Here is a 10,879-nt window from a genome sequence, read left to right as displayed (position 1 = left end):
CACTGGTGTCCATGGATTACATGAAATCTTTCCACCTTTATCCACCTTTGTCATGATAGGGAGAACACGTCAATGTAAGGGTGGGGTCATCTAAGATAGCACAAGGGTTAAGCATCTATCACTAAAGACAGAAAATTATTACGAGGAAAATGCACAAAATGGATGTAGTGGCTGTGTTACCTACAAATACTTTAATCCTACCGCATTAGACTGTAGCTTCATCTCAATCATTACAAACACCTCTAAGCAGTTTTGCTTAAATGTTTCGAAGCTAGGCTATTCATCAGTGTGGCACCATTTTGCTGTCATGTATGAAATGTGAGCATTCCTATATTGGAGGATATAAATAAAGAAAATTAAGTTCAAAATTACATTTCTGAGTATTTCTATAATCAAATTGTTGTGAATAAGAAGCAGACAAATAAATGCAGTCTGAAAAAGATCGTATTTGTGATGTAGAAAATGCGCGAGGCGGGCCACAAGCTCCCTGCTCCTCTCCATTCTGATGCTTCCACTTGTAAACGACTAGATCCGTATACATCTTTGTTTTCCTCTTCCAAGCTGACAACTGGCTGATGTTGTATTTGCCTGCACTGCAGTAGTCCTTTAGAGGTTAGGGAAGGATTTTGTACATTTCCTTAGTGTGCCTTGCTCTCTAAAGGGCAGGCAGACTGAAGAAAAACACAGTAAAATACAAATGTCAAGGCAGTAAAAAACAAATCCACTCGAGGTGATTCCAAACATCCCGCTCAGTTTCAAGAAACACCTACGTTTCATTTAACCATAGCACTGGAAGAGTTGGTTTTACAAATGCTGAGTCTTTCCTGAAGGTGTTTTTTTATTATTTTTCTGCTGTATGGTCCTGTGTACCGCAGTTATAATGATACAGTGTGTGTATTTTGAATGCAAAGGACAATTAAAATGTCTTATGTCTTGAGTTGGGTCATCTAGACCCACTAGACAGTGCGCTGAACCTTTTTTCTTTAATGATTTGTGATCTTCACTGGTGTCCATGGATTACATGAAATGTAACTTGTGTATTATTTTGTGTTGGATTTTTTTGGGTAATTTTTACCTTTGAATTGTATAAAGAACCTGTGCCCATTTTGAACTTCACAGTTGTTTTTTGGACCAGATTGCTGCCTGTATGTTAAAAAAATTGCACCTTTTTAAGCAATTTAAAAGGGTTCTGTTAGCAATTTGTCGAGGGAATTCCTTCTATAAACAAGTGACCTATTTGAGGTGACCAAATAAACACAATTTTAAAAGTTCCCATTCATTTATTTGATCTCTCTGTGCCGTTTTGTTTCGTTGCGCTCATCACCCCCAGCGCAGAATTTGACGTTTTTAGGTCTGAGCTGGGAAAAACATTGCTGACAGCCGGACCGTGGGAATTACAAAGGGAAAGCTGCAGCTGTTAAATGTTCAGCTTGTGTACCAAAAAGCTACTTTTGCCATAAAAAAAAGAAAAAGACTTCAACAACAATGCTGCCACAGGCAAAGATTTTCAAAAGTACATTACTGCAAAACTCCTTTCTAATGGGGTAAATGAAATTTAAAAAATAAATTCAAAGCACATGGAGAGAAAAATGTACTGCTGTAGGGGTATCAGTGTGGCACAACATAGGCATGCTGTTTGCATAATATGGGCAGGAATGAAATTACTCGGCCTTTATATTTTCTCCACAAGTCAATATAACCCTTAGGTGTTTGGCGCTAATGGGGATTTAACAAGAGGAACAAGAAAATCTAGAAATTAAAGCATTTTTCTGATCATTGAGGACATATATAAAGAAAAGTAAGCTCAAAATTGGATTATTTCTTTATTTAAAGTGTAGTGAATCAGGAGCAGACGACATAAGATGTTGAAAAAAGATCGTATTGTGACGTAAAATCAAATACGATCTTTTTCAAACGTATTTGTTACGTAACAAAAGATCGTATTTCTTACACAGAAAATACGCTGAGTGGGCAACAAGCTTGCCAGATTGCTTTCCATTTTTGTTGCACGGTTGATGTTCGGTTAGGAGTTTGAGGGGTCGTACGCTAGCGGGGGAGAGTGTAAACAGAGAACTCTCAGATATGGGTAACGGGAGGGGGTCAGGTGTGTGTGGGCCAACAGTTCCACCTACAACTCAGAGGAGAATTTCTAATGAACTACTGCCACATTGCAGAAACTATGTCCTAAAAAAGACAGTTTGGGGGGATTTATGCTGATTATGGCATAATTATAATTAAAAGACCATTGGCAATGCTTTAAAAATCTCATTGGAGTGCAAAACAGTAACTGAAAAATGTGAGGATTGCATTTCCAGAACATTTTTCCATGGGTTCATAAAGTTGGTGCAGGTTGGTGGCCCTTCATCACCCCCTTGTTTGCAACCAGCGCCCAGTAGAGCCTAATGTATATCATAAAAATAAAAAATACAAGGTTTCGAATCGGCTTCTATTTTCATTTTTGCTTAAAAAAAAAAAAAGAATCAGCCGAAACTCTACAAACACGTTGAAAAGAAATTCTCGAAAATGTTTAAAAGTCTGCATTATAGTGGCATTAACTTAGAACAAAACTTTAGTGAATAATGACTTCATGTAACTTGACATTTCAAATTAGTTCCCCCCTATTGTATTTACTGCTCTCCATCTCAAAACACTAAAGGAACCCGTCATAACAGTGGATTATATAAAAGCATGTGAAATGATCATGAAATGATCTCTGCAGTGTAACACGATCTTACGATGACAATGTATGTAAAGTTTATCTGAGGAACCTCAGGAACGCATCACGTTTGGACTCTTTATCGCAGATTAAATAATCTCAAAACATTCCCAAGCACTTATTATGGTTAAAAACAAAAATCCAATCAAATCATTACTTTCATTTCTCTTGCATTACTCAAACCAGCATGTTTGAGTAATCCAAGTTGTAGGCATGTCCTGATCTTCTCTCTTAAATAATCCTAAAAAATCAAATCAAAGCAAAAAACAACACAAAGAAATTACATAATTATGATAAAATGTAAAAAGAATATATTTATATAAATATATATATTTATATATGTGTGTGTGTGTGTGTGTGTGTGGGTGTGTTTGTGTGTGTGGGTGTGTGCGTGTGTGTGTGTATATATATATAAATAAACTAAAATTTGGCAAAAAGCAGTCGGCAAAAAGAAAAAATGACTATAAAAAAACAATTATTCCAAGCAATGAAAAAATGAAAATAAAAATAACATTCATGCTAAAAAAAGACAACAAAAAAAAGATTTCAATAGAACCTATATAAGTATACACCATTTAGTTATTATAAGTTATTTTCTTGGTTTGAAAACCACCGCAATGAAAAAAATAACTCTAATGGAAATGACAGATATATTTTAAATGAGGATTTGTATAAGTTAAAAAAGATGTCTGCCGGTTTTACAGCAGTTAAGTTAATTTCCTATGAAATCTTCTATATTGTGCAATTGTTTTAGAAAACAGGGTTTAAATATTGCCAAGATCAAGCGAAGTAGATAACACGCAGTTTACTTTAAGCATTTCTGGTCCTTTATCACCACAACCATGAACGGGCTGAACTCTGCTACTACGTCACCTGTTCTTCCTGTTCTAGGATTGGTCAAAGATGCCGGGAAACCGCCTCCTCATCCATGGTGCCGGTATAAAAGCCGGGAGCCGTTCTCTCGCCACGGAGCGCTGGTGTATGAGAGGAAAATGTATCGTCTCGGCCAACTGTTTATTTCCAAGATCGCTTTCGATTGCTTTTTATCTACCGTGCCGCGGGAACATTTTCACTTTACTAGACAATACAATAAAAGCTGGTCGTGTATTGGCTGATTTTTGATCACATTTAATTTAAATCTGCACAGAAAATGCCAAGGACCAAGAAGAAGAAAAGCAAGGGTAAGTTGCCGCTTGGCCGCAAGCTTCGGCCTGGATGCTAAGGGGTTAGCTTGCTTGTGGTTATTGTAGTCCGTTTATAATAGTCAACCTATTGAGTTCGGGTAGAAGTGTCTATATGAGAACTACAAATGTTGGGTATTGGCCTACGTGACTACGCCAACAGTTAACAAAGAATAACTAATAATATTACCGCCCAAATATAGAAACGTTTGACATTTTATGTTTTAAGGCCAAATTTTTTTGTTTAATGATCGTATCTTTATTTAAAAGAAACTGTTGGCTAATAGCATTAGCCACTCCCCACCGAACATGTGGTTGCTAGGTTAGAATGTTATGTAAAGATGCACATACAAATATAAATATTTATACGTAGCAGCGTTTTTAAATGCCCAGTTGCCAAATGTGACCTATTTAAGAAGTCTGTCGTAGTCCGTTTGTGGTCGACTAGTTAGCTTGACGTCAATTTGAGGCTTGGCACACTTTGTTCTCACCGGCGTTCGTCGTGTCGACCGGTATTTTCCGACTTCCAACGACTATGTGAAGCGGATTTTTCTAAACTGCTCACCTCTTTGGGGATTGTACTATTACGGGTAGCAACAGTAAGCGGACATTTTGGACCCGTGTGATGATGAGCGGGAAGCCAGAGAGGCGGCGCCCGCTTCAGAATTCAGCTGTCGTGCAGGAAGGACGGTCCACGTCAACACTCGTCGAACACTCTGTACACACCGACACGCAGCGCTTTCACTCGATGAAATGACTTCGTGTAAAATGAATTGTGGGTAGAAGCTTTTGTCCTTGTGTCAGAATGCCAAAATAAGTTAATTTTAGTTACAGCGTTGTAAAAACAGGGTTATACCGGTGTCTTCTGCGGGGGGAACTTAGGTTAGCTAAGTGAAGTCACACGCTTTAGCTCACTTTTGCTTAGTTAAATAAAGTTGCTTCTTTTAAAGTTACTCAACTTTAAACACAGTAACGTCACCGTCATCCTGCGGCTTAAATAAAACCATTATTTTAATTTTCGCCCCTTTGAAGCCAGGGGTCTGTCGGAATGCACCATTTAGGAGCCTGGTGGGGTAAATGACCCGGAAGTTACCAAAAAGTAAATGATTGTGGAATTCGGGAAACTTAATAAATAAATAAAGAACTGACGTTACTACTTAGATTTTCTCTTCTAGGTTATGTCACCCCAGAATGTCTAAATCAGAAGGAGGAAAAAAAATTATATCCCAAAATTCTTTATATTCACAACACTGATAACGCAGTAATAGCTTACTATCATAGTACTAGTTCACTTATAAAGTCAAATTTGTCATTTTGCTGCTGTGGTCAAGAAAAAACAGAAGAGGAAAGTAGAATGGAAATGTTTTGTTTCTTTTTGAGAAGTTGCCTCCCCCTATTTGTTTGGCTCTGTGGTTGCTCCCACAAACAAAAAAAGCTGCTCTTACTTCATCATTTTAAAGGTTAATCATGCTTCAGGTGGTTTTTTAACGTCAATTATTTAATAATAGTAACACCAATAAATTCAAGTTTTAAAACTTTTACAACCAAGTGGTTTTTTGTTGTTGTTGTGACGTTGACCTGACTTGTTTGTGTCACAAACCACTTAATGGTGCTGACCTGAGGAAAAAAAAATAAAAACACAAGCAAACCCTGCTTTTGGTGACACGTGTCGTGTCGGGCAGTTCCTGTTAGCACAGCTGACGTGACATGAGATCAAGCTGACAGCGTTCTCATGCCCTCCTGATGATAAAAGTTGTCTGCAGGCTAAGCCGTGTAAAGGGCGCCCAGCTGATTAGATAAGTGCGGGATTCTCTGCTGTACCTGCGTGGTGTTGGGGGTTACGTAATGCTAACAACATTCTAAAGAACTGGGTTTCTTGCTAACCGTGTGTTGTTGTTTTTTACGTTGTGTTTAGGGGGACAGCATGGAGCTGTACAGCCTTTCAGTGATGAGGACGCCTCCATTGAAACTCTGAGTCACTGCAGCAGCTTCAGTGATTCCACCAGTGTAGCAGATGAAGGTCCGTTTGTTTGCGTTTCTTAATGTGGTGTATCTCATGGCACTGTCAACAAACTGCTTTAATTTAATTTTTTTTTTTTCTTAGGTGGAGATGGAAGTGAAGACACAGCCCAGGAGGATTTTCAGTATAAACTGAAGGGCTTTATCGACAGCACTGTGGACAAAAGGTTCTAGCTTGTTCTGACCAGTTTGGTTTTTTTAAAGCATCATCTTTTAGATACATTATTAGGCCGCAGCGTCAATGAATGGTCTAGTTTCAAACTTGTGTCACACATAAGGCGCTTTACGAGACCAAACGGCCAAAGATGAGTCCGTCACAGTAATTCTAGAACACGCTACACATTTGCAACGTTGTAAGCGTTAATATTTTCACCATAGCTGTAACTCATAACCTTGTTTGAATCGCATCAAAAAACAGACGGACTGCTAAAACAAAGGTTACTGTGGCTACGCTACCTCCCTACATTGTTAGTGACGCGTAAAAAAAAAACAGTCCACTGAGCCACGTCAGCATATTTGTTTGGAACTCGTAAAATTAACAGACAGAGCGCGGTGTACTTCTGAAAAATACTTCTAAATCTGTAAACGCAATCGGAATTATATCCATAAGGCTATATATCTATATACATACGGAGCTTTGGATCATAAGACGCGCTGTGGTTGTTATTTTTTTTAAATTGAGGCTTTTAAGGGCGCCTTATAACACAGAAAATATGGAATTTTTGCTGTTTTTAATTAAAGGAAAACGTGTCGTATTCTAGTTTCTGCAGTTTCGGCAGTAATTAATCCGACATTTTACTCTGAATTGTTGACGGGAGACTTGAACATTTTCGTCAAACTGTATTTTTTGTTGTCTGCTCCTGATTCACGATGATTTAAGTAGTAATGAAATACTCTGAAATTCCATCTTAAGTAATTTTTTTAAGTCCTTCAATATGAAAAAAAAACAACAAAATCATATTGAAAACCTAATTTTCATCAGAGTGGCTCTATATAATATCTTCTACATGTTTTAAAAACAAAACTGTCCCTGCTTTCAGTGCAAAGACCAGACAGGGCGCTCTGGACGGGCTGAAGACCGCCATGGCCACGCGGATCCTCTACGAGTTCATCTCGGAGAGAAGGATGACCATCACAGACAGCATCGAGCGCTGCCTCAAAAAAGGTACATCGTCCCAACTTCCTCTTCCTAAAAGCTGCGTGGCGTTTACCCCCCTGGATTTGGATCCGTTTTAGGCAAAGGGGAGGAGCAAAGAGCGGCGGCCTCTCTGGCTTGTCTGCTCTGCATCCAGCTGGGTTCAGGAATAGAGAGCGAGGAGGTGTTCAAGACCCTGAAGCCCATCTTCAAGAACATCCTGGTAGACGGATCAGCTAACATTCAAGCCAGACAAGCGGTGAGTCCATCTTAGAACCAAATAATGAATTTTTGTAGGGTTGTTTCAGCCTCTAAGGAGCTTTTATTTTGTAGGTGGCGACGAGTCTGGGTCTTTGTACGCTGGTTGCAGAGGACGATGTGTTGGTGAGCCATCTCTCGTTGTCTCTTCACGAGCGACAAGTTGTCGGTCAAACCCTTTGCGATCCTCCTGCTCTGGTTTCAGGACGTGCAGGCCACCATGGAGTGTTTTGAGAACCTGTTCACCCGATCCTACGCCAGAGCAGATGGTACCTGTCCTTCGATCAACCCACAGACGAGCCAGCTCCACACCAACGCTCTGCTGTCCTGGGCTCTGCTGCTCACCATCTGCTCTGCTAACCAGCTCAAGGAGATCTTGCGCAAGTAAGAGGCCGACTGTCTGCTCACAACTTTGCTTCTGCTAAACCATTTTTCACAATAGATGTTTGTTTTTTTTCGTCTTTTCACACAGACACCTCCCCAAACTGCCCAAGCTGCTTGAGAGTGAAGATGTCAACATGAGGATTGTTGCCGGGGAGACCATTGCTCTGCTCTTCGAGTTAGCTCGAGACACGGAGCCTGTAAGCCTCGTTCACTGTTTTCATTTTTGCAAATCTGTTTTTTTTTTCTTACTGTAAACTTTCGCCCTTGCTACAAAAACTCACCAAGACGTGTCAAAGAATTGAGAGAAACCGTAAAAAAATAAATGTCGCCAACCTTTGGGGCTCAAGAGTAGTTCAACATCCACCGAGAAAGCCAAAGGAAGTTTTGGAAATATTTTGGGATGGCCACAGGGCCTACATACAGGCCATCTGGGTATTTGGTTATTAGGAAGTGAATGCATGAATTCATGCATGAACAGTATACGATACTCTATGACTACACTAAGAATGTGGGCGTGTTTCACAAAAAACCTCAGTTGCCAAGAAAATCCCAAAAATGGCTTTTGTCAATTCTTCTAAAAATGACATGGACCTGTTTGACCTCCAGGCGAGAAAAACAGAACATGGTTGCCATGGAGATGGAGTGTTTTTATGAATTTGTCACGTGCAGCTGTGATCAGGGTGGCAGAGAGGGGGGGGTCAAAAGGGGGCGGGGAGTGCAGTGTTGGAATTTCAACTGTCCTCTCATGTTAGCTATTTAATTTTTGTTTTTTTAAATTTCTTCTTGTAGGAGTTTGAGTTTGAAGAATGGGATCAGCTGTGCATCAAGCTGAGCGCCTTGGCCACGGACTGCAACAAGCACCGAGCCAAGAACGACAAGAGGAAGCAGCGCTCGGTGTTCCGGGACGTCCTCAAAGCCGTGGAGGCGAGTGTCCCGTTCAGCACAGAGGGGTAACCCCTAAACACCAGAGTCACGTGGACCTGTACAGGCGCTGCCGGGGTTTGGGTGGAGGGCAGCCCATCCTAAGGCGAGCGCAGCGGTGTCTGGCAGTTCTTCCAGGCTTGAACGTAAGGGGTGTCATAAAAATGGGACGTACCATTGTAGTGCGTGTGGGGGGAAATCGACGTCATAACAGTAAGTTATGACAGGTGTGACAACTGGCTCCTTACTGACTGCAGGCACATGCTGCACACATGAGCGCGTGTTATTTAGATAAGATATGCCTTTATTGACACTGTCCACTTGGACAATTAAATTGAAGCAGTTGCCATTTACAGTGCAAATACAAAATTGAACAAAGTATAATATAAAAATATCAGTATGTACAATAATTACAAGGTATGCAAATATGAAATGTGCAAATATAAAAATGCCCGTAATTATGTGCAGAGTGATATGCACAGGTATAAACATGTCAGAGGTGCAATAAACTGCACTGAGGGAGGGAAGCGATTGACAGTTAACACGGGATAAGTACTTAGGAGAAATATTGAGGAATCACCGCTTACATCTCTGGTGTGTTTTTTTTTTTTTTTAGAAGGTTATCCTCCATTTTCCAACTTAAAGCTGCGCGGAACTGGAATCTGATCAGATGTCGTTTCAGGACGGAGACTTTCAGTCCGAAACGATTCGCTTTGGGACGGAACGCATGAGCATCGACAGCTGGGTCAGGAAGAGGACGTACGACGCTTTCCGAGAGTTCGTAGGGTCTGGAATGAACTATCACCTACAGGTACTTCTGCCCCGACTACAGCTTGTTTTGGTTTTAAACCCACAACTAGATCTGAGCTGAAAGTTTCACAAATCTTTTTTTTTTTTTTCTCCATTTAGGCAAATGAATTCATCAGGGACGTGTTTGAACTGGGACCTCCGATACTGGTTGACTCGGCAACAATGAAGGCGATGAAAATTTCCCGCTTTGAGAGAGTAAGCGTGCGTCAAAACTTCTAAACTCTAAATTTAGAAAGGACAAAAAAATCTTCATGTTTTTTTTGTTTTTATCGTGTGCAGCATCTTCACAACTCGGCTGCGTTCAAGGCTCGGACAAAGGCCAGGAGCAAGTTCAGGGACAAGAGGGTGGACGTGGGAGAATTCTGAGCTTTCATTTGTTGTGCTTTTTGTTTCCTCCTCTGTTTTCTAGATAAGTAGTCATATTTGGAGTTTTTTAAAATTCTAAATGAAACAGCTCTGGTGTTTTAAAGTAGCCACAAAAATAACGTTTGTATTGAAACAGCAGCAAATGTTGAATAATCCCAACAGGTTGTAGTCAGAGAAAAGAATACTGTGTATCTACAGAAATTGTAAATATTTGTAAAGTCGTCTTTTGACCATTTTGTGGCTTCTTTTTTTTTGTGTCGTAATTTATGAAATATTTCTATCAAAACGTATAAAGTTAGTTTTTTTTTTTTTTTCCCCCTCCCTTGTTTTTGGTGTCGACGGCCAAACCGTCCTTATAATTTGCATTAACTGTGGGAATTAGGCCTATGTAGTTAAATGTCTGTCTGTTAAAATAAAAACAGAAGAAAAACTAAGTTTGTATTTTTTCAATGTTTGTTTTAGTTTATTTTAAGCAATGGAATAGGAAGCTATTTTTAGTTTTCTGTGTTTGTTGAAAGGTTTTTCTGGGAAATGTTTCTTAACTCCGTACCTCTGTTCATTAAAAAAAAAAAAACGGTTGAAGTTGTGCTAAAAGCGACCTATTTTTTTTCTTCTTTTGCAATTAAGAGCAATTTCAGAAACCGTTTCCTGTTTTTGCGAACAACTGAGCAACTTTGCACAATTTTTCCTCAGTGTTAAATCTTTAAATGCATCTATTACCTACAGATATGCATCTACATATATTTATACAGAAAAATGCTGATTTAGCAGTTTAATTTCACACATTTATAAATTAGATTCAGACAGAATTTCACAGAACCAATATGATTGTGATTCACACACATATATAGATATATAAATTACTGTTTCCACATCAGCTATTGTTTACAAAAATCAATATTTACAAAAGTTTAAAGCCTAATATATAATAGTTTACTCTAAAAGCTTAAGAAAAGCACAATATAGGACCTTTAATATTACATTTTCTGTAAGAAAATTAAAAAAATAAACTTACAATTATTTATGAATTGACCTTTTATAGAAGCAGGTTTTCTGAGCAAAACAACACAATTACTTTATTTACAGATT

At 39.2% G+C, this 10,879-nt stretch overlaps 1 protein-coding gene across 1 annotated transcript; it reads left to right on the top strand.

Moving 5' to 3' along the window:
* Window positions 1-3,645: 3,645 nt before the first annotated feature.
* ifrd1 (interferon related developmental regulator 1) lies at window positions 3,646-10,224 on the top strand. The gene is made up of 12 exons (XM_023952416.1): window positions 3,646-3,897; window positions 5,813-5,917; window positions 6,002-6,083; window positions 6,957-7,081; window positions 7,153-7,310; window positions 7,385-7,435; window positions 7,515-7,693; window positions 7,782-7,890; window positions 8,483-8,617; window positions 9,297-9,425; window positions 9,524-9,619; window positions 9,704-10,224. Exons 1-12 carry the CDS (start codon window positions 3,867-3,869, stop codon window positions 9,788-9,790), a joined length of 1,287 nt encoding a protein of 428 aa, XP_023808184.1. The 5' UTR covers window positions 3,646-3,866; the 3' UTR covers window positions 9,791-10,224.
* The last annotated feature ends 655 nt before the right edge of the window (window positions 10,225-10,879 follow it).

This window comes from Oryzias latipes, chromosome 23, assembly GCF_002234675.1.
Source record: "Oryzias latipes chromosome 23, ASM223467v1".
Classification (NCBI taxonomy): domain Eukaryota; kingdom Metazoa; phylum Chordata; class Actinopteri; order Beloniformes; family Adrianichthyidae; genus Oryzias; species Oryzias latipes.
The sequence above is the reverse complement of the archived record's forward strand: the minus strand, read 5'-3'. Positions and strand labels throughout refer to the sequence as shown.